The sequence below is a fragment of the Mesoplodon densirostris genome, chromosome 4, assembly GCF_025265405.1.
Source record: "Mesoplodon densirostris isolate mMesDen1 chromosome 4, mMesDen1 primary haplotype, whole genome shotgun sequence".
Classification (NCBI taxonomy): domain Eukaryota; kingdom Metazoa; phylum Chordata; class Mammalia; order Artiodactyla; family Ziphiidae; genus Mesoplodon; species Mesoplodon densirostris.
The window spans coordinates 76,182,354-76,204,309 of NC_082664.1; the positions used below are offsets into that span (position 1 = coordinate 76,182,354).

The following is a 21,956-nucleotide window of genomic DNA, read 5'->3' on the forward strand; positions in this document are numbered from 1 at the left end:
ACAGGGGCTCCTCTCTGACGGCGTTCGCCACAAATGACGGAGGACAGGAAGGATGAGAACTGGCTTTGGAGTCCTGAGACTGGGGTTCAAGTCCTGGCTCCACCACTTATTGTTACGTGTTCTTGGACAAACAAGCTGGTTAACCTAGATTTCCTCCTCTGTAGAATGGGGTGAGGACTGAGTAGCAGTACGTGCATAAAAGCGCTCTGTAGGCTGTAAAGCCCCAAAATGTGACCACTGGTTGTACGTCAGGTGGCTCAAAAAGGCAAGCTTCACTAGATGGGGATAGGCAAGGGTGGGGCCGTGTGCCAGGAGTGAGGAGTCAGGGGCTCATTGAGTTGACATCAGGAACCTGGGCGGGGAAAGCAAGAGAGAGGACAGGACCAGAGAAGCCACCACCACCGCCCACCCACGTTCAGGCCTGAGACGGAGGGAAGATGAAGGGCGGGGCCAGGGCGAGGCAGGGAAGTAGTCCTGACCAGCCCTCCTTCTCTCCAGGCCCCAGCCAGCTTGAGCCCCTTTCCTCTCAAAGGCACATTCGAGAAGCCAAGGTAAGGAGAGCTGAAGATGGGGTGTGGGGGGATCTGGGAAGACACACAACTCTAGTTTCTGCCTTGCCTTGGGAGCATGGCTTGGTGGCCAGGAGTTCTTACCTGTGACTAGTGAGGGAGCCAGGGAGGGATGAGGCTCAGAGACGGGTACAGTGGGTATAGTTAGCTTCCTGCTCCCAGAAGCTGGGGACACTCCTCCCTCTCCTCTAGGAGAGCCCCATCGGGGACAGAAGTTAGCCTCCCCCCTCTGCCCCGACAGGTTTGCTAGGGCGTTCTCGGGCTAGAGGATGAGCTCAAGGAACGAGGGACTCTTGGTGACCCCTCCTGAGCCCTGAGCCCAGTGCTAGGCTTCGGGGCTCCTGCTGAAGGGGAGAGCCCCGAGAGGGGAGTGGAGGGGAGGGCAGCCAGCTCCTTTTCCCTCCCGCTGCAGGCGCAGCCATGGGGGATGCAGAGATGTCTGCGTTTGGGGAGGCCGCCCCCTATCTGCGCAAGTCGGAGAAGGAGCGGCTGGAAGCCCAGACCAGGCCTTTCGACCTCAAGAAGGATGTCTTCGTGCCTGATGTCAAAGAGGAGTTCGTCAAGGCCAAGATTTCGTCTCGAGAGGGTGGCAAAATCACCGCCGAGACGGAGTATGGCAAGGTGGGTGGCAGGGCCGGTGTGAGAGGCCACCATAGATGCCCCCCACACCTGGGTGGCCAGAGAGGGGTGCCACCAGGATTGCCCTTCCTCTGGGTAGGGACCTACTCCTTCCAAATAGCCCTTCTCATCCCCAGCATCCGGTCTTTCTTCTCTGGGACCCTGGGTCCTTATCTCATGAGCATCGTTGTCCTGTAACTTGCCCAAATCCTATCCCTGCTGAGGGGGCTGACAGCAGGGCCTGCACATGGGCTGTTGCAGACGGTGACCGTGAAGGAGGACCAGGTGTTGCAGCAGAACCCGCCCAAGTTCGACAAGATCGAGGACATGGCCATGCTGACCTTCCTGCACGAGCCCGCGGTGCTCTACAACCTCAAGGAGCGCTACGCAGCCTGGATGATCTACGTGAGTGCGCCCCGGGACGCCCCTCTCAGTCTAGTGGCTTCCTGCTCCACGTATTTCCACCTCCTGGAGTCCCGAGAGTTTCTGTCTTTCGTGCCCAGGCAGTATTGCACTCTGTCCCAATCCCTGCATCCTTGGTGCAATTCTAGTACCCTGAGGGCTGGGAGTCCTCAGATGGAGCGCGCCTTCATACGTTTTCCTTTCTCTTCCTCTCCTAAGACCTTTCGCTAACTCCGAAAACTGCCAACCCTCCCCCCTCATCACTGGCAAACTCACTCCTCGTTTGCCTCCCCTAGACCTACTCGGGCCTCTTCTGCGTCACCATCAACCCCTACAAGTGGCTGCCGGTGTACAACGCCGAGGTGGTGGCCGCCTACCGGGGCAAGAAGAGGAGCGAGGCGCCGCCCCATATCTTCTCCATCTCCGACAACGCCTACCAGTACATGCTGACAGGTGACAGGCCCCAAGCAAAGGGTTTCCTGCGGGCCCTTCCTCCTCCGGAGGGGTTCAGGCCTCTGGGAGTTGCCGAAGAGAGGCCGGGAGCTGGGGCGGGGTGTTGGGGGGAAGCCAGATGGAGCATCTTGTGTGGCTCCTGACTTTTCCTCCCCATTTTCCCCCCCCAGATAGAGAAAACCAGTCCATCCTGATCACGTGAGTGTGGCTCCTACCTGTTCCCTTCCAGAATCTCCCTGAGCCCAGCCCTTATCAGGACCCCAGGCCCTGTGCATAGACCCATGGTTCTCTTTCCCTCCACCGTCACACCAGCTCTGATTTCTTCTCTGGCCTTCACCCTGACCTCTCCTTGCTCTCCCCCTTTCCTTTCTGCTTCCCATCCCTCTCTTATTTTTCCTCTCCCATCTCCTTCACTCACGCCCCTCCAGCTCATCACCCATTTATCCGTAATCCCAGTAACACCACGTCTTCTTCACCTCTTCACTTTCTTTCATCGTTCCCTTCGTAAACCTTCCGCATTCTTCCAGCCCCACCCATTCTTTTCCAAACAGCCCAGGCCCATCTCCTCTGATTGACTTTGCCCAGCTAAGACAAGGTTCCACCTGCCCAAATCCACACCTTCTTGTGGCATCCTTCCTGGTTGCTACCCTTTACCATATGTACGTCAGAGTACAGCTGTGTGTTTGAGATGCATATTACCTGGTGGCTTCCTGCTTCAGGGCTCCCCCTGCCAAGTAAAACTAGGCAATCTCTCCTGACTTTAGGCTTGTTGGTCTCAAACAATGTTTGTTCACTGCCTAATAAGCCCAACTGTCCCGACAGCGGAGAATCCGGGGCAGGGAAGACGGTCAACACCAAGAGGGTCATCCAGTACTTTGCTGTCATTGCCGCCATTGGCGATCGCAGCAAGAAAGAGCAGACCTCAGGCAAGGTAGGCCTACTGTCCTCCAGGGGCCTGCACCACAAAAAGGGAGGAGGAGGCCTCTCACCTGCTACCCTTCTTGACCTCTGCAGGGCACCCTCGAGGACCAGATCATCCAGGCCAACCCCGCCCTGGAGGCCTTTGGCAACGCCAAGACCGTCAGGAATGACAACTCCTCCCGCTTTGTGAGTGGTCCCTGACTTTGGACTTGGGATTTGGGCTGGTCAAGGGATGGGGTCAAGTATGAGCCTTCCCTCAACTCATCACCACTCTTCTCCACCTCTCCAGGGGAAATTCATTCGAATCCATTTTGGGGCCACCGGAAAGTTGGCATCTGCAGACATAGAGACCTGTGAGTGCCATGGATCTGCTAGGGCTCAGCCTGAGCTCACCCTCATTCCAACCATCTCTGTTTCAACCTCCCTCTTTGTCTTTCTCTAGGGCCCTGCCCCTCAGGCTCTCTCCCTCTCTCCATCTCTGTGTCTCTAGGTCTATATATTCGTCTCCCTCTGAGACTTCCTCTGATCTTTCTCCATCTCTGTCTCTGCACATCTGTGTGTCTTTCTCTGGGACTTTTCTTGGAGATCATTTCTCTCCTTCTGGGACTCCATCTCCATCTCTGTGTGTCTGTGTATGCGTCTCTCTCCCTCTCTTGTCTCCCTCTCCCTCTGTCCTTTTCTCACTACATTTATCATTCCTTTTTCTCTATTTCCTTATACTTAAATCCCAACCTTTTCTTCCTCTCTTTCTTCTCCCCTACTATTCACAGACCTTCTGGAAAAATCCAGAGTTATTTTCCAGCTGAAAGCAGAGAGAGATTATCACATTTTCTACCAAATCTTGTCTAACAAAAAGCCTGAGCTGCTGGGTGAGTCACAGCTACCAACCGAGACCAACTATCTCCATGGCAACCTGGTCACCTGGGCTTGCAGCTGCTTGTTGACAGGCCCTGGGTTTATGGCACTGCTGGATTCAGTTCTGTGGGATGTAGGACCTGTTAAGCCCTGTTCATGTGCTCTGTAGGTCATGTGGCAGATAGCCCCAGGGAGGGCCAGGGGTTTGCACCCACATTCTAACCATGTCTTTCTCCCCCCAGACATGCTGTTGATCACCAACAACCCCTATGACTATGCATTCATCTCCCAAGGAGAGACTACTGTGGAATCAATTGATGATGCAGAGGAGCTTATGGCCACTGATGTAAGTGCGTGAGGACCCAGCTGAGAGGCGAGGGGATTGGCGGTCAGGGGTAAATGGGGCCAGTTCACTGGCCCAGGAATAGAGCTAAGACACTGGCTGTCTGTTGTTCAAAGTGGTATGGCGCTCCCTGAGGACCGGAATGTGCCCTATAACCAGGGTGTGCTGGGGTACGGGTGTGGTAAGACAGGGCAGGCCAGTACTTGGTGTTTTTAATCAAAGCAGAGAGGGTTGAAAGCCATGGGACAGAGAAGCAGACAAGCCAAAAAACAAGGCGTTAGCAAGGGAAGCGGGGTAGTGGTGGTCATGCAGATGCCGTGGGCATGGGGCAGGCTGTTAGGTAAAGAACAGGTATAGACACATAGGAAAAGTCCAGGCAGGGAAGCAAGGGTAGGGCCTAGAAGAGGGGTAACAGTAGGAAACATGAGTGGACAACCCACAGCACCTCCAGCGAACAGCCTGACCACTGATGCTGGGGCTGAGGCAGTCTACACCCCACCCGGCTCTTGTACCTGCCGTCTTAGTTTTGGAGTTCCCCACTGGGGATGGGGGTCTCAGAACTCACAGGGATTCGGGAGACAAGATCTCTCTCCAGCTGAAGAGGAGTCTCACTTACCTGCCATACTCCCATTTCTGGCTTCCACCAATATGGGGCCTGCCTACAGAATGCCTTTGATGTGCTGGGCTTCAGTGCAGAGGAGAAGAACTCCATGTACAAGCTGACGGGAGCCATCATGCACTTTGGAAACATGAAGTTCAAACTCAAGCCGCGAGAGGAGCAGGCTGAGCCAGATGGCACCGAAGGTGGGAGTCAGGGATGCGGGGAGCAGCTGTGGAGCCACTGAAGCCTACATCTGCAGAGGAGTCATCTCATCCTTTACCAACTTTGCTACCTGCCCTTTCCTTCCAGAGGCCGACAAGTCTGCCTACCTCATGGGGCTGAACTCAGCTGACCTGCTCAAGGGGCTGTGCCACCCTCGGGTGAAGGTGGGCAACGAGTACGTCACCAAGGGGCAGAATGTCCAGCAGGTGGGTCATCTTCAGAAGTTAAATGGGGGGCTAGCATGGTGCAGTGGGAGCTTTGCAACTCACTCTTTCCTACCACTCTCTTATCCGGGCCTCTCCTCCACCTTCCAGGTGGCGTATGCCACTGGGGCGCTGGCCAAGGCCGTGTACGAGAAGATGTTCAACTGGATGGTGACGCGGATCAATGCCACCCTGGAGACCAAGCAGCCGCGCCAGTACTTCATAGGCGTCCTGGACATTGCCGGCTTCGAGATCTTCGATGTGAGTGGGGAGCCCGGGGGCCGGGAGAACAGTAACTCACTGGTTCGCACAGGCAGCCACTGCTGGCTGAGCCGGCTGCAGGCCAGGCGCGGGGACGGCGGTGGGCTCCGCAGTGGTGGAGGCAGTCATGTGTCTTCAGGGGCCTCTCCCTCCCCGCCCTGACAGGGGAGGGGAGGGACCAGCTGCACCCCTTGCCGGGCTGGACGCAGCCCTGGGCCCACCCCATGGGCCACGGACAGCTGCCTGTCTGACCTGCTCCCCTCCCCCACCCCCCCGCTCTGTAGTTCAACAGCTTTGAGCAGCTCTGCATCAACTTCACCAACGAGAAGCTGCAGCAGTTCTTCAACCACCACATGTTCGTGCTGGAACAAGAGGAATACAAGAAGGAGGGCATCGAGTGGGAGTTCATCGACTTTGGCATGGACCTGCAGGCCTGCATCGACCTCATTGAGAAGGTGCCGCTTCAGCCCCTCCGCCTGAACTCTCCACTCACACCCCACATGCATGAACGGCCCAGAAAAGTGGCAGACCCCTCTCCCTTCTGGGGATCACGATCAAGACAGCAGACGAAACCCAAGCCCTAGTTCACAGAACCTTGCATTATCCTGATCACCGAGGAGAGGGTGGTGCCTGGGAGAGCTGAGTTTCCAGAGGCTTGAGAGTGGACACACGGAGGACGGGCACCTCAAGGATGGCCTCCCACACCAGTGTGTTTGCGGCCCTGGTTTACCCATCAAGGAGCAGGAAGTTTGAGGGTGGCACAGGGGAGCATAAGAGAACACCTATTTTCAACCCCATCATCTCAGGGATCTGGGCGATGGAGTGGTATGTAAAGCACCTGTAGCATCCACATTCCCAGGCTTTCACAAAGGTCCCTCCGAAATCAAACAAAGTCCCACCTTGGGAAGGCTTGAACAGGTGCCAGTCAATAGATAACTGTACTCAGAGCTGACACTGATACCTAATACCCAAAGGAGCATCTCCATTTGCAAATATTGACCCTAGAGCAGGATCCATCTCCATCTGCTTAAAGCAGGCTCAGTGATGCTCTCCCCTCCACCCTCAGCCCATGGGCATCATGTCCATCCTGGAGGAGGAGTGCATGTTCCCCAAGGCCACTGACATGACCTTCAAGGCTAAGCTGTTTGACAACCACCTGGGCAAGTCCGCCAACTTCCAGAAGCCACGCAACATCAAGGGGAAGCCGGAAGCCCACTTCTCCCTGATCCACTACGCCGGCACCGTGGACTACAACATCATAGGCTGGCTACAGAAAAACAAAGACCCGCTCAACGAGACGGTGGTGGAGTTGTACAAGAAATCCTCACTCAAGATGCTCGGCACCCTGTTTGCCAACTATGCTGGGTTTGACACACGTGAGTGGAGACTGGGACCCAGGGGACTGGGAGCAGGATTTCTGCCGTGGTTCTGAGGCAGGTCATGTGCCACACCCCACCACTTCCATGTCAGGCTGGGCCCCAAGCTTTACAGGTTCAGTGAGATAGAATTGGGTGGAGAAGCTGAGGCACCCACAGTGAAGACCCTCGCCTGCAGGTTAAATATGAAGGGAGGCTGTGATTCCTCACCCCCTGTCCAGACTCCCCACATGCACACTCGTCCCGTTTTCTCGACTCTCCTTCCCACAGCTATGGAAAAGGGCAAAGGCAAGGCCAAGAAAGGCTCATCTTTTCAGACCGTGTCAGCTCTGCACAGGGTGAGTGTGTGACCCAGCGCTACCCCAGCCCCGCTCGCCCCCTGCCTGGTTCATCCCCAGCTCCTCCCTCTCAGTCTCTTCAGGCCCTTCCAGATCCTGTCCACACTGTCTTCTCTCCCCTTCATCTGCTGGCCTCGTCTCCCACTCCTTTCTCATCTCACCTCGCTCACTGTCCCTCCTGCCTCCCATCCTCTCCCCCTCCACGTCTCCCCTAGCCCTCCTTTATCCTCTAGCTCCTCGCGTTCTCTCTGTCTCTCTTTCCCTTCCTTCCTCTCCGCTCACTTCTCTTTCTTTCCCTTTGTTTACTTTTTCCTCTTGGGTTTTGGGCCACAGGAGAATCTGAACAAGCTGATGACCAACTTGCGCTCCACGCACCCCCACTTCGTGCGGTGCATCATCCCCAATGAGACAAAGTCTCCAGGTGAGCCGAAGAAGTCGGGCCCAGCCCAAGGCTGAGACGCATTGCCCCGGGGTCAGGGCCTTCTAGGTCACCTCCTGAGCTCCCACCATGGAGCTTTCCAAATCACACTCTTATCACATTGCCCATGGAGTCTCACACACTACTTCCCACCCTGGCCACAGTGCTGCCTTACATTTGGAATGTGTAGCTCAGAGTAATGTGCAAGGCACTTTGATGGACATTACCTCATGAGTGCCTTACAACCGCTGGTGACACGTGTAAGGATTGTTTATCCCTTTCTGAATGAATCATAAGGAGATGGAGGAGTTCAGGTACCTGGGTTCAAGGCCTGGCTCTCTTCTGATCAGTTCAGTGACCTCGGTCAAGTCCCTTAACCTGTCTGGGCTTATTTTATTCTCTAGAAAATGGGCTATATTTGCCCTGGCTATCACCTATGATAATAGGCAAAAACCATATAAAATAAGGACTGTGAAAGCCTTTCGGTTACTCTCAAAATACGGCTAGGAAAAAATACTGACTTGCTAAGGTTATAGGCCAGTACATGGCAGAGCCAGGATCAGAACCCAGAACCCTTGGCTCTTAGTCCCGTGCTCTCTCCACACACTCCTCTCTCTTCCCCTCCTGCCACAGGGGTGATAGACAACCCCCTGGTCATGCACCAGCTGCGCTGCAATGGCGTGCTGGAGGGCATCCGCATCTGCAGGAAGGGCTTCCCCAACCGCATCCTCTACGGGGACTTCCGGCAGAGGTGGGTACCAGGGCCCTCCAGGGCTCAGAGAACAGGGGGAGCATGGGCAGCCTCGGGTGGGAGGGGAGTCTTCAGGTGGCCTCAGATTCTCTGGGCAGAGCAGATCAGTGCAGAACGTGGGTAACTACGGGCACCTCCCTCCCAGGTACCGCATCCTGAACCCGGCAGCCATCCCCGAGGGCCAGTTCATTGACAGCAGGAAAGGGTCAGAGAAGCTGCTGGGCTCCCTGGACATTGACCACAACCAGTACAAGTTCGGCCACACCAAGGTGAGGAAAGGGAGGAAACAAACTTATTACAGGAAGACCTGTCTTGTCCTTTGACTCCTCACCTCATGGCTCCTTTCCTTTTACCAACCATCTCAGGAACATTACTGAACCACGTGCTAGCCCTCCCCATGGACCAGACAGCACTGCTCCCCCATGCCAGCTTCAGCTGCCATTGACCTCCTTCCTCCAGTTCTTTCCTGCCTTGTTAGCCTCCCTAAGATAAGCACCCCCTCTTTTCCCTCCTGCCTGTCCTAGTCATGTCCACACACACCTTCTCCACAGGTGTTCTTCAAGGCGGGGCTGCTGGGGCTGCTAGAGGAGATGCGGGACGAGAGGCTGAGCCGCATCATCACCCGCATCCAGGCTCAGTCCCGGGGTGTGCTCTCCAGAATGGAGTTCAAGAAGCTGTTGGAACGCAGGTGAGAGATCTCAAAAGGAGGTTCTCAGGTCTCTAAGGCCCAGGTTGGTTCAGGGCAGTATAAGGAGAAAGCGCACACCAGGTCTTCAAATGACAAAGGGGACATGACACACATACAGACACAGGGTGGGCCTTGCTGTCGGAGTGTGGGGTGGATGGAGGACAGGGCCATGACCCAGGAGCCAAGGCCTCAGGACGGGAAGGAGGGAGGAAGCTCTCTCACCAACCTTCTTGCTGTGCCCCCACAGAGACTCCCTGCTGGTAATCCAGTGGAACATTAGGGCCTTCATGGGGGTCAAGAACTGGCCCTGGATGAAGCTCTACTTCAAGATCAAACCACTGCTGAAGAGCGCAGAGACAGAGAAGGAAATAGCCCTCATGAAGGAGGAGTTTGGGCGCCTCAAAGAGGCTCTGGAGAAGTCGGAGGCTAGACGCAAGGAGCTGGAGGAGAAGATGGTGTCCCTGCTGCAGGAGAAGAATGACCTGCAGCTCCAAGTGCAGACGGTGAGGCTCCCGGGCCTCTGCTGGCTCTTCTGCCCTACCCTGCCCACATCCCCCACACACCCTGCACTTCCCCACCCAGGGGCTCACCATCTTGTGCCGTCATAGGCAGAGGATTCTGGAATCAACACTTCCAAAGACCTCCAAAGAGGTCTCTCGAGGGAAAGAAAGGGAAAGGGAGAAAGAACTAACTTAAAAACATGGGCTTTCCACTAGGGTTCAACCTGGGTCCACAGCTTAATAATTTTGCAAACTTGGGCAAACAATGCATTATCTTTTAGTCTCAATGTCCTCATCTCTAGATGGGAAACAAAGCCACCCATCTCACTAGGTTGTAAATATGTAAAGTGCTGGCATCAACAGATGCAGTTCCCTCCCTTTGATGGAGGAACAGAGGAAGAGGGCCAGATAAAAAGACTTCTGGTTCCCTTCCTCTCGGCTCTCATCCCCCAGAGCTCCTGTCACATTGCCCTAAAACTCTTCCTCTCCCCATCCTTCTGAGGTTCTTCTCAGCTGGGGAGATCCTAGAGCTCCCCTCCTATTTTGATGGTGGAGCCTGTCCCTCCATGCACTTGCCAGGGCGAGGACCCCACCCACCAAACAGTCTCCCCTCTGTACCTTGCCCTCAGGAACAAGACAACCTGGCTGATGCAGAAGAACGCTGTGACCAGCTGATCAAGAACAAGATCCAGCTGGAGGCCAAGGTGAAGGAGATGACCGAGAGGCTGGAGGACGAGGAGGAGATGAACGCCGAGCTCACGGCCAAGAAGCGCAAGCTGGAAGACGAGTGCTCTGAGCTCAAGAGGGACATTGATGACCTGGAGCTGACGCTGGCCAAGGTGGAGAAAGAGAAGCACGCAACAGAGAACAAGGTGAGGGCAGCTCCCTCTGGCTCCAGCCCAAGTCTCCTCAGGAGTCCCAGACCTGAGTGTGGCCCTGGTCCTTGGCATTGGAGGTCTCCACAGATGTCTCCAGGTTGGTGACCTTTGACCCTAAAGGGGATGGGGTTCTTGGTCAACAGGTGAAGAACCTGACAGAGGAGATGGCTGGGCTGGACGAGATCATTGCCAAGCTGACCAAGGAGAAGAAAGCTCTGCAAGAGGCCCACCAACAGGCCCTGGATGACCTTCAGGCTGAGGAGGACAAGGTCAACACCCTGACCAAGGCCAAGGTCAAGCTGGAACAGCATGTGGACGATGTAAGTAGACTGTCACAAGGACCTAGGTATACCATGTCCATCTGTGCTTGTGTGTGTGTGTATATTTGGTGGGGTGGGGTTGGAGAGTGCTCCCTCTCCTGACACCTTTCTAGAAGGGAGCTGGGGAATAGAAAAGGGGAGGGGTGATCAATTCTGATTTATGTATCTCATCTTGCTGATGTGATCAACAGTAGAGGTGGGCTTCCTTATTTAACTTTATGTCCAAGCCTATATGTCTCTCCCTTCAACCACAGGATTTAGAGGGTTATCTCGTAAGAACATGAAACATTTTCTTGGGAATTTTGTGAAGCTCCTCAAGAATGATCTTTGGATTTCTAATATTTTAGCCAGGATCTGATCCTCAGTGATCATTGTTCCCACAGGTAGTCCTTTGAGCATATCTCTACTGAATCACTCTTTATCACTCTGTGTTATCATTACTGAAGTATTGGTCCCAGCCATAGACTGGAAGCTGCCTTTAGGTGGGAACTTGGATTTATTCAATTTTGTGTCTACAGTGCCTAATATGGGGCCTGGTATCCAGTAGGTGCTTATAGGATGCAGAATGAATGAACGTAGCTTTGGGATTTCATCCCACAGTCATTCATTCAGTCATTTATCAAATAGTTACTGAGCAACCCTCCATGCTAGGTGCTCTCACAGTCCCCTGGCAACAACCGGCCCATTCTGGAGAAGTTTTCCCAAGTCTTGACACCTCTCAGGATTCCTCAACCACAGAGGGACCAAGCTCCCAAATCACCAAATAAGGATGTTTGGCCTAACAGGGCACATTGGTCCTTTTCTCCACCAGCTGGAGGGATCCCTGGAGCAGGAGAAGAAGGTGCGCATGGACCTGGAACGAGCCAAGCGGAAGCTCGAGGGAGACCTGAAGCTGACCCAGGAGAGCATCATGGATCTGGAGAACGACAAGCAGCAGCTGGATGAGCGGCTAAAAAAGTAGCGTGTTCCCCGCCCCATCGCCCTTCCTCCCCCCACCCACCCACCCCCCGCCCAGCAGACTGTTCTGCCCATGACAATATTAGCTGAGCCAAGACATCCATCCTAAGAGGCAACAGCCTCATGCAGCCTCCATAAGTAGGTGCAAGACTGTGGGCAAAGCCTCCAGGAAGAGGGCTTTCCTCCCCCAGACACGCACATCAGTGCCTGGCAGGCCTCCCTGCCAAAAGTCTAACCCGGATCCCTCAAGCCCTCTCTTCCTGCTGGGCACTCAAAAGGGATGGAAAATAACAGCTCACTCCCTTTATACACAAGTCTCTTTGAAGACCAGTTGCTTAACATGGAGGAAAGCTCCACACAAAAGCCTCTCAGGTAAATCCTTTCAGGTCCTTCACAGAGAGCTCAGAGGACCACAGAGAAATGGCTCAGCCACCACGTATGAGCAGTGCACGGTCTGGCTACTTCTTTGTTCAGTGATCTTGTGGTTCCAATTCTTATTGCAAGATCTTCCAAAATGTGTAGATCCACTTTCACACTTGGTAAACAGTGAGTCTGTGGGGCATTTTTGGATGATCAAAGATCTTATGGTGCTTTAGGGTCAGGACTATGAAAGGCCGTGAAACTCATCCTGGTCTACAGTCTCACCAGGAAGTCTTCACACTTCCCCAGACACAGTACTTGCTGAATGAATGAATAAATATATGATCCCAGTGATCCTCAAACCACCTTTTAAGAATGGTACTTGGATCCCACTTACTAAAGAGGAAAGGAAGGCTCAGAAAGGTTACCAAGTTGCCCAAAGTAACAGTGACAGAATTAAAGACCACCAGAGCTAAAAGGGGCCTTTGAGTCGACCTAGTCCAACACCTTCATTTTACAGACCAAAGAAGGGAGCATCTCGGAGCCCAGGTCCTGTCACTCCACCTACAGTGCTCTTCCTGTTATATTTCCTATTGAACTTCAATCCTTCAGCAGGTGTTACACTTTCAGGGACCTTACAACAGCCCTGGCAGCTGGGGGTTTTTTGATGAAATTTTGCTCCTCGTTTGTTTCATTACCTTCTCCAACCACTGGCAGGCCCTCCTGGAGCCCAACCAGCCTCCCTTGCCTCACCCTCCCTCCGTCCCCACAGGAAGGACTTTGAGCTGAACGCCCTCAATGCGAGGATTGAGGATGAGCAGGCCCTGGGCAGCCAACTGCAGAAGAAGCTCAAAGAGCTTCAGGTAAGGTCCCTGGGCTGGTCCTCAGCCCCCCAGCCCTCCTCCAGGCCGTTCTCGCCCAGCATCACAGGCACTGGCTCTGTGTCTGTGAAGGGAGGTGCTGGGCCATCACAGTTCCGCTGTGGAGCACCTCGAGGAGGGCTGGCTGATCCAAGGATGACATAGGAAGAGATCTTGAAACACTCACGGGTCTGGGGACAGAAATCCCAGCTTCCTATATCAGCTGTGGTTCAGCTGGTGACTATGGGAGTCCACTGCCAATCTCTGGGTCTATATGTCCTCCCTTGTTCCCTGTGGCTTTTAAGGCCCCTTCAGCCCTGATGGTCTGTGACTTCAGTTCTTACCTCTAGAGTGGACACTGTGTTGGGTCTTTAGTTGTCTGGTCAGACGAACCTGGCTCTCTCATTCCAACTTCTATTATTTTTGCCACAAAACTGCTTAAACTATCCTTGGAACACAGGTCTCTTTGTCCTTCTTCAAGAGCAAGCTTCAACCACTTTCCTTCTAATAAAGAGAATGTACAATGTTCTGGCCCAAACTCAGCTGTCCAAACCATCTCACCAAAATCCTTTTATTTCTACCTGTCCACCGGTGGAACTAAGCTGCCCGCTGTTCCAGACAGGCCAGGAGCCTTCTAGAGCCCTGGGGAGGGGGCTCTGATGGAGGGGTCAGGCGGTGGGTCTGAGCCCCCTATACCCTGCCCAGGCACGCATCGAGGAGCTGGAGGAAGAGCTGGAGGCCGAGCGCACTGCCCGGGCCAAGGTGGAGAAGCTGCGCTCAGACCTGTCCCGGGAGCTGGAGGAGATCAGTGAGCGGCTGGAGGAGGCCGGCGGGGCCACGGCCGTGCAGATCGAGATGAACAAGAAGCGCGAGGCTGAGTTTCAGAAGATGAGGCGGGACCTGGAGGAGGCCACGCTGCAGCACGAGGCCACGGCGGCCGCCCTGCGCAAGAAGCACGCCGACAGCGTGGCCGAGCTGGGCGAGCAGATCGACAACCTGCAGCGCGTGAAGCAGAAGCTGGAGAAGGAGAAGAGCGAGTTCAAGCTGGAGCTGGACGACGTCACCTCCAACATGGAGCAGATCATCAAGGCCAAGGTGGGCCTCTGCTCTCCCCTCCCCTCCTCCAATTCCCTCCACCTGCCTCCACTTTCTGTCCGTGTCTCCTCTCTCTTCTTTGATGGTTCAGCTTCCCGCTTCCCTTCTTCGACCCACTTCTTGGACCCTTTCGTTCCTCCATGCCTTTCTCTTCCCTTCTCCTTTAATTGCACCCCTCACACCCCTTCAGCACCCCCTACATAGATCGTATGACTCCCCTTCCTGTCCCAGGCTAACCTGGAGAAGATGTGCCGGACCCTGGAGGACCAGATGAATGAGCACCGAAGCAAGGCCGAGGAGACCCAGCGTTCTGTCAACGACCTCACCAGCCAGCGGGCGAAGCTGCAGACCGAGAACGGTGAGCCCCACCCTAGTCTCCCAGCTTCCTAAGCCACCCCAGGCTTGGATGCACACACGTATCTCTCCAGAGAATGGGACCTGAGGGTTAGGGGAGGGGTTGGGGGAGAGAGGACTGACTGACCTTTGAGAGTTGAGCGTGCCTCGGTGCCTCTCCAGGTGAGCTGTCCCGGCAGCTGGATGAGAAGGAGGCGCTGATCTCCCAGCTGACCCGAGGCAAGCTCACCTATACGCAGCAGCTGGAGGACCTCAAGAGGCAGCTGGAGGAGGAGGTTAAGGTGAGGCCTGGACTCAGGGCACTTGGTCCAGCATACTGGCTGGCCTCGCATCCACATCACTTTCTTCCCTAAGAATGAGGCTTGCCGTCTACCCAGTATTTCCCCATTTTCCAAAAGGGATAATAGCCCAGACTCTACCACATGCCTCCTTAATCTATTCCCCATGCGGAGGCCCTCTGTCTTTCTGCTGCTGTCTCTGGAGGGCATGAAGTAAGGGTGCCCAGGTCGGAGGGAGTGAGGTGAGGAAATAAACTAGGGAAGTGTGATGGCCTTCACTGGGTATAGGTATGGGATGCAGAAACTGTACAGGTGGTCCTGGGATTAGCAGGGCAAGCTGAAACCTGCAGAAAGAAACTCCACTGGTTCCTGAAATTCTTCACACTTTGCTGGGCTCATGAAAAAGGGAAACGACTATGACTTTTAAAAAAGGCCAGGGCTCAAATCCTAACCTGCCTCTTAGAGCTTGGTGATCTTGGGGAAATCAACTAACCTCTCTGAGCCTCCGTCTCCTTCCCTGTAAAACAGGGGTGAGGATGATAACGCCTGCTGCAGTGAGTAGCACGGGGGGACGGGCAGGAAGCGTTCTGTAAATAGTGCAGTGCTGTACGGACTTTTTTTGCTTTTAGTACTTAGTAAACCGTTCCAGGTCCACTAGGGATTTAGAGATAGGTGAGGCCATGCGAGGATACTGAAATTTAGGGTGAGGAGACAGGCAGGAACTGGAGTTGCATCACAGGGAAAGCTGAGCCCGCCTCCCGGTGCCGCCCCTCCCAGGCAAAGAACGCCCTGGCCCACGCGCTGCAGTCAGCCCGGCACGACTGTGACCTGCTGCGGGAGCAATACGAGGAGGAGACGGAGGCCAAGGCCGAGCTGCAGCGCGTCCTGTCCAAGGCCAACTCGGAGGTGGCCCAGTGGAGGACCAAGTATGAGACGGACGCCATCCAGAGGACCGAGGAGCTGGAGGAGGCCAAGTGAGTCCTGGGCGGCCTGCCTCTGGCTGAGGCCCCTGTGAGGGTAGGATGCAGCCCAGCCCACTCCTCAGTGGGTCCGGCACAGGGGATGGATGCTTAGCTGCGTTTTGACCACACAGAGGACCCCGCCCTGGCCCCACCTCCTTCTCCTCTCAGGGAAGCTTTTTGCTCGCGTTATGTTTCTCATCCGAATATAAGACGAACAAAAGGTTTGTCTGAGGGCAGAGTGCTCCCACCTGGGGCAGGGTGCCATGGCAGGGGAGATGGGGGTGCTCAGAGCCCACGTGTCCTCCGTGTCTGCAGCCTAGAGACTAGGGAGGCCTCGCAAAGGGCCCTCCGGGTGCTGTGGGTCTTCCCACCTCCCAGAACCTCTGCCTGCCCCATTCTCGGCCCCTGGGCCTGTCCTCAGGTTTCTCCAACTATGCTTCTGAGTTTTCAAAGACTGTTTTCTACAAGACTCACAATGTGTACCCTTGTCCAAATCCACACCCTCCGTCCTCCCCACCCTCTCCTACCACTACCCCCCTTCCCCCAACACGGGCAGGAAGAAGCTGGCCCAGAGGCTGCAGGACGCGGAGGAGGCCGTCGAGGCCGTCAACGCCAAGTGCTCCTCGCTGGAGAAGACCAAGCACCGGCTGCAGAATGAGATCGAAGACCTGATGGTGGACGTGGAGCGCTCCAACGCGGCCGCCGCGGCCCTGGACAAGAAGCAGAGGAACTTCGACAAGGTGGGCCCAGGCTGGGGGCTCGCAGCCAGGGGCCAGAGCAGGCGGGCAGGCGGGAGTCAGGAACGTCCTCCCAGGAGGCAGAGGCTGGGAGGAGGCTGAGCCCAGGAGAGGGGCCTGGGCGCCCCTGGAGGTGGGGCTGGGGCTGCCCGGTGAGCCGCGTCCTGTCCCCGCAGATCCTGGCCGAGTGGAAGCAGAAGTACGAGGAGTCGCAGTCGGAGCTGGAGTCCTCGCAGAAGGAGGCGCGCTCCCTCAGCACCGAGCTCTTCAAGCTCAAGAACGCCTACGAGGAGTCCCTGGAGCAGCTGGAGACCTTCAAGCGGGAGAACAAGAACCTGCAGGGTGCGGGGCCCAGGCCGGGGGCGGGGGCGGGGCAGGGAGGGTCCGTACGTGGCGCCACCCAGCGGCTCCTAGAGGCGTGCCCGCGTTGGACCCCGGCTGCCCCCAGCTGAGCGGCCCGCCCCTCCCACAGAGGAGATCTCCGACCTGACTGAGCAGCTGGGCTCCAGTGGAAAGACCATCCACGAGCTGGAGAAGGTCCGCAAGCAGCTGGAGGCTGAGAAGCTGGAGCTGCAGTCGGCCCTGGAGGAGGCCGAGGTGCGCGCACAGGGGTAGAGGGGGTGCAGGGGGTGGGAGAAGAAGCTGAGCTCTAGACTATGGTCCCTGTTCTCATCTCCCTTTGTTTTGTTCACTGCTTCATTCTCAGAGCCTAGAACAGTGCCTGGCACATAGTAGGCACTCAACAAATATTGTGGAATGAACGAATGAACCAGTCACTCACTTCCCTTCACACAAACATTTTACCTGTTACATCTTAGACAACATTTCCTGTTTCACTCCCCCACCCCGCTTCCATCTCTGCCTCCCTCTTCGGCTTTTTACATTCTGTGCCTGATTGCCTCGGTTTCCTTGGCAACACCGCTCTCTTCATTTTCCTCTTTGTCTTCATAGCTTGCTCTCCTCTGTGAGAGCCTGAATCACCTTCTCTTAGGACTTTTTTTTTCTTTCTTTCAAATTCTCTTTTCTTCTTCCTCCTTCTGCTTCTTTGACTGAACCACTTACACCACTCTTGAACTCACTTTGTATCCACGATTCATGGACAGACCCCTGCCCCAACCCTGTGCCCTGACTTCCTCGGACCCTCTCTCCCCACCCCCCTCCAGGCCTCCCTGGAGCACGAGGAGGGCAAGATCCTGCGGGCCCAGCTGGAGTTCAACCAGATCAAGGCAGAGATGGAGCGGAAGCTGGCAGAGAAGGACGAGGAGATGGAGCAGGCGAAGCGCAACCACCTGCGGGTGGTGGACTCCCTGCAGACCTCCCTGGACGCGGAGACACGCAGCCGCAATGAGGCCCTGCGGGTGAAGAAGAAGATGGAGGGCGACCTCAACGAGATGGAGATCCAGCTCAGCCACGCCAACCGCGTGGCCGCCGAGGCCCAGAAACAAGTCAAGAGCCTCCAGAGCTTGCTGAAGGTACCTGGTGACTCTTGGAAACAGGAAGTCACCTCACCCAGAGAGGGGTGGTGGCCGAGTTGGGGGGTGGCGTCCCATCACAGCACCAGATCCCTCCTGCCCCGGGGCCGTCGCAGACACCTCCCACAGGTCCCACCTGAGCCACCGCCAGGGGCTCTCCACAGCATCCAGTTCAGCTGACAGCCTTCTGATGGGCCAGAGCCCAGCCGCCTCTCTCACGCCCACTCTCCTGATGCGCAGGACACCCAGATCCAGCTGGATGACGCGGTCCGTGCCAACGATGACCTGAAGGAGAACATCGCCATCGTGGAGCGGCGCAACAACCTGCTGCAGGCCGAGCTGGAGGAGCTGCGGGCCGTGGTGGAGCAGACGGAGCGGTCCCGGAAGCTGGCCGAGCAGGAGCTGATCGAGACCAGTGAGCGGGTGCAGCTGCTGCACTCCCAGGTGAGAGGCCAGGAGAAACCTGCCGAGCAGCAGAGCCAGGACACCTAGCAATGCTCTGAATCAGATGCCCTGAGAAAGCATATGTCCAACCTGGATCATAAATTATTTCATCTCTTGGACCAGCTCGCCTCTGTTAGTCATGGCTGCGGAACCACAACCTTGAGAAAGGGGTCTACACTTAAAAGCTAAGAGTGTCATGGTGGATTGGTGGTGCCTGGCAAAATCACAGATCTGGGAGTTGTGGAATGCATGCTGTTATGGGATATCCTACATCTAGAAGACAGCCAGCCTCAGCTTGCTGTATTAAAATGGGACTTTTGGAGTTGAAAGAAGCACAACTGCATCTACTTGCAAGCCAAATTCTCCACAGAACACCATTTTTCTGCAATCCCATACACACTGTTTTCAGCTATACTCGGTAATGAGTTTTTATGTCCATCTCACTGCACTGCCCTGTGGAGTTTTGTTCCGTAATCTAGTACATATGGGAATGACATCACCCGCTGATGTGGTCCTCTCTTCCTTACCCCACTCGTTCTATAACTATAATCACTTCCAGAATACAGTCCCTTTAACCAAGTTTTTCCCATTTTCCTTGGAATATTTTCATACTCCTGCACAGACATGTTACTACAGAGCTCAGGAGTAGAACTACAGACCCTTTCCTGCTTGAAGTCTTTCTTCAGAGCTGAGTCCCTTTAGATAGAATGTGTAGAATGTATCTATTTTCATAGGAAAAGAGAAAGCAGGTGCAAAGCAAGGAAAATACTAAAAGCAAGACATGTTTTTTAAAAATGACCCATTCTAATTTTCTCTGGGTAAAAGTGTAGAATCAGGCAGCAAAGCATACATTCAGTAGTTTTCTTTACCTTTATCTAGAACACCAGCCTCATCAACCAGAAGAAGAAGATGGAGGCGGACCTGTCCCAGCTTCAGAGCGAAGTGGAGGAGGCAGTGCAGGAGTGCAGGAACGCCGAGGAGAAGGCCAAGAAGGCCATCACGGACGTGAGTGACCGCTCCCCTCCTTGCCCTCCCCAAAAGACTCGAACCAGGGCTGTGGGTCCAGGCCAGGCCACTGTGCTGTAACAGCGGTGACTCTGCCACTCTGTGGGTTTGAGGGCCTCGGGGAGCAAATGGCAGGATGGGCAAGAGGTGATCCTTAATGGGAAAGAAGGGGCCCCAGGCCCTGTTCCTTTACACTCTCTGTCATGCACAGGCCGCCATGATGGCGGAGGAGCTGAAGAAGGAGCAGGACACCAGTGCGCACCTGGAGCGCATGAAGAAGAACATGGAGCAGACCATCAAGGACCTGCAGCACCGGCTGGACGAGGCCGAGCAGATCGCCCTCAAGGGCGGCAAGAAGCAGCTGCAGAAGCTGGAGGCCCGGGTGCGGGAGCTGGAGAATGAGCTGGAAGGCGAGCAGAAGCGCAACGCAGAGTCCATCAAGGGCATGAGGAAGAGCGAGCGTCGCATCAAGGAGCTCACCTACCAGGTGTGGGCGCGGCCGCTGCTCTGGGGCCGGGGCCTCTGCATCATGGCATGAAGCCAGGGTGACAGCCACCCCAGAGGGATGAAGTGTTCTCTCTTAGCCTCTTACAGGTCAAGGAGTGAGAGTACAGGCCCTGGCTGCCCTGTTTCTCCTCTGCCTGACCCTGTTCTACCCTGAGTGTCCCCTGGCTCAGAGGGCAGTCTCTGAGCCTCCTGGCCTTCAAGTTCCACCTCAGCATTCCCCCTCAGCCTTTCCCCTGCAGACACCAGAGCTTGAGCAGAGCTCACCCAGCACAGATTACCAGAAAGCAAATATGTAGCCAAACCTTAGCCTGGCGTCATCACCACCAAAAAACACCAAACCATTAAAACGAATCTCAGAACTTTTCGGTTACTCAGGGAAGTGTAGACTTTAGCTCTTATGGTGTTTTCTAGAATCAGACTGTCAATTAGAATTTCTTTCCATTCCAATCCAGAGAGTCACCATCCCTCTATGCATACTGTCCTTAACCTAGATCAAGTCAATGTCATTTCCCAGCAGCCCAGGAAATCCCATCAGGCCTGCAGTCCCAGAGTTCCTGCCAGCACACGCTGGGTTCTAGAAACAGGGGGCTTACTCTCCATGGGCCTCCAGGACCCCCCAGGACCCCCCACGGCCTGTGCACACACACACAGTTTTGTGTGCAATTTCCGGGAGCCCATCCACTCCCTAGACTCTTTCTTGGTACAAACCATTAAAAGTATTCGTACCTTTTTTGATAAGAAATTGTAGGGAGAACTCACGTGTTTGGTGAGGATCCAGAAGTTGAATTGGGTCAGGATATTGCATTCAGGGTAAAGCTGATGAGTGGGGAAGGGGCTGCAGTGCTTCCCCATGACTATGCCATGCTCACTTCTGCCCGACCCCCAGACGGAGGAGGACAGGAAGAACCTGCTGCGGCTACAGGACCTGGTAGACAAGCTGCAGCTGAAGGTCAAGGCCTACAAGCGCCAGGCCGAGGAGGCGGTGAGTGACCCTGATGGGGCCCAGGCCTGGAGGAGGGGACAAGGAGCCGGCCCCCAGGCTGGGAGTCTAATAACCCCTGGCCCCTCTCGCCTCATCCTCCCACCCCCCCGAACCCCCGCAGGAGGAACAGGCCAACACCAACCTGTCCAAGTTCCGCAAGGTGCAGCACGAGCTGGATGAGGCAGAGGAGCGGGCGGACATCGCCGAGTCCCAGGTCAACAAGCTGCGGGCCAAGAGCCGCGACATCGGCGCCAAGGTGGGTTTCCCGCACGGCAGCACCCACACACACATCGGTCCCCCTCAGGCAGAGCCCCTCGCACCAGCATCCCTCCCCTTCATTCACCCCCACAGCTGAACCCCACGACCCCAGAGGCGGGGTAACTCAGTCCTCCATGATTTCTAGGGTTCTTCCCGTTCTGACTACCAATGATTTTGTGAATCCCAGCCCTAGGGTGGTCAGCAAAGACCCCAACTGATAGACACCTAGTGTGTCCCAATTTCCCCCAGCTGCTATTTCTACTTCTCTTCCACCTAGTTTAGGCCTTCAACCTTGTAATTCCAACCTAAGATGCACCTCCCAGGGGACCCCTTGTCCTCACCCAGGAAGCATCACTCCAGCTGACCCCAGAGCCCTACCCTCCAGAACTTGCCCTCCACACTGACCCCTAGGACCCATCTCCCACCACCAGGGGGCCTCCCTCAGGCCACACAGTGGTCCTCCCCCCATCGGTGCCCATCTCCCCTTTGTTGCCTGTGCCCATTCCTGCCCAACACCCACCTCTCCGGAGCTAGTTTGGACTTTGTTTCCTTTCCAAAGGGCTTGAACGAGGAGTAGCTGTGCCACATCTCCTTGATCTGCCCCATCCTGAGGGTGCAACGAAGCTCCCAGTCCTGGAGCCTGGAGAGCAGCCCCTTTGGAGGAAGCAGAATAAAGCAATTTTCCTTGAAGTGAGATCCTGCCTCTAGACTCTTCTTCACAGTCTGCCAGCCACAGGAACACAAGGACATGGACACGGGGTGGGGGTGGGTGCTCCAGAGGAGGAGTCCAGACCCAGGAGGCCTCCCTAGGGAGCCTGTGAGGCTCTGAGCATCCTCGGTGCTGCCCTGCCAGGTGCTCCCCTTCACCTCCTCCTCAGCAGGGGACAGCTCTCCTGCCAGCCCTCTCCCTGACCCAGAGACCCTGGGAGTTAAAGGAGATTTAGGGAAGCCCTTAAGGCTCTCCTAGA

The 21,956-nt window shown here is 55.5% G+C and overlaps 1 protein-coding gene across 1 annotated transcript; it reads left to right on the forward strand.

Moving 5' to 3' along the window:
* Positions 1-989: 989 nt before the first annotated feature.
* Positions 990-21,565, forward strand: LOC132489315 (myosin-7). The gene is made up of 38 exons (XM_060098218.1): positions 990-1,190; positions 1,449-1,592; positions 1,886-2,042; positions 2,213-2,240; positions 2,865-2,973; positions 3,057-3,149; positions 3,253-3,316; positions 3,734-3,832; positions 4,061-4,164; positions 4,827-4,965; positions 5,072-5,190; positions 5,299-5,448; positions 5,733-5,903; positions 6,515-6,824; positions 7,095-7,162; positions 7,496-7,583; positions 8,214-8,331; positions 8,477-8,600; positions 8,883-9,019; positions 9,267-9,522; positions 10,149-10,391; positions 10,541-10,717; positions 11,529-11,674; positions 12,807-12,897; positions 13,600-13,989; positions 14,221-14,347; positions 14,506-14,624; positions 15,399-15,595; positions 16,140-16,323; positions 16,497-16,662; positions 16,793-16,917; positions 17,484-17,792; positions 18,033-18,236; positions 19,116-19,241; positions 19,453-19,728; positions 20,635-20,730; positions 20,852-20,986; positions 21,548-21,565. The coding sequence occupies exons 1-38, from the start codon at positions 990-992 to the stop codon at positions 21,563-21,565; spliced, it is 5,808 nt and encodes a 1,935-aa protein (XP_059954201.1).
* The last annotated feature ends 391 nt before the right edge of the window (positions 21,566-21,956 follow it).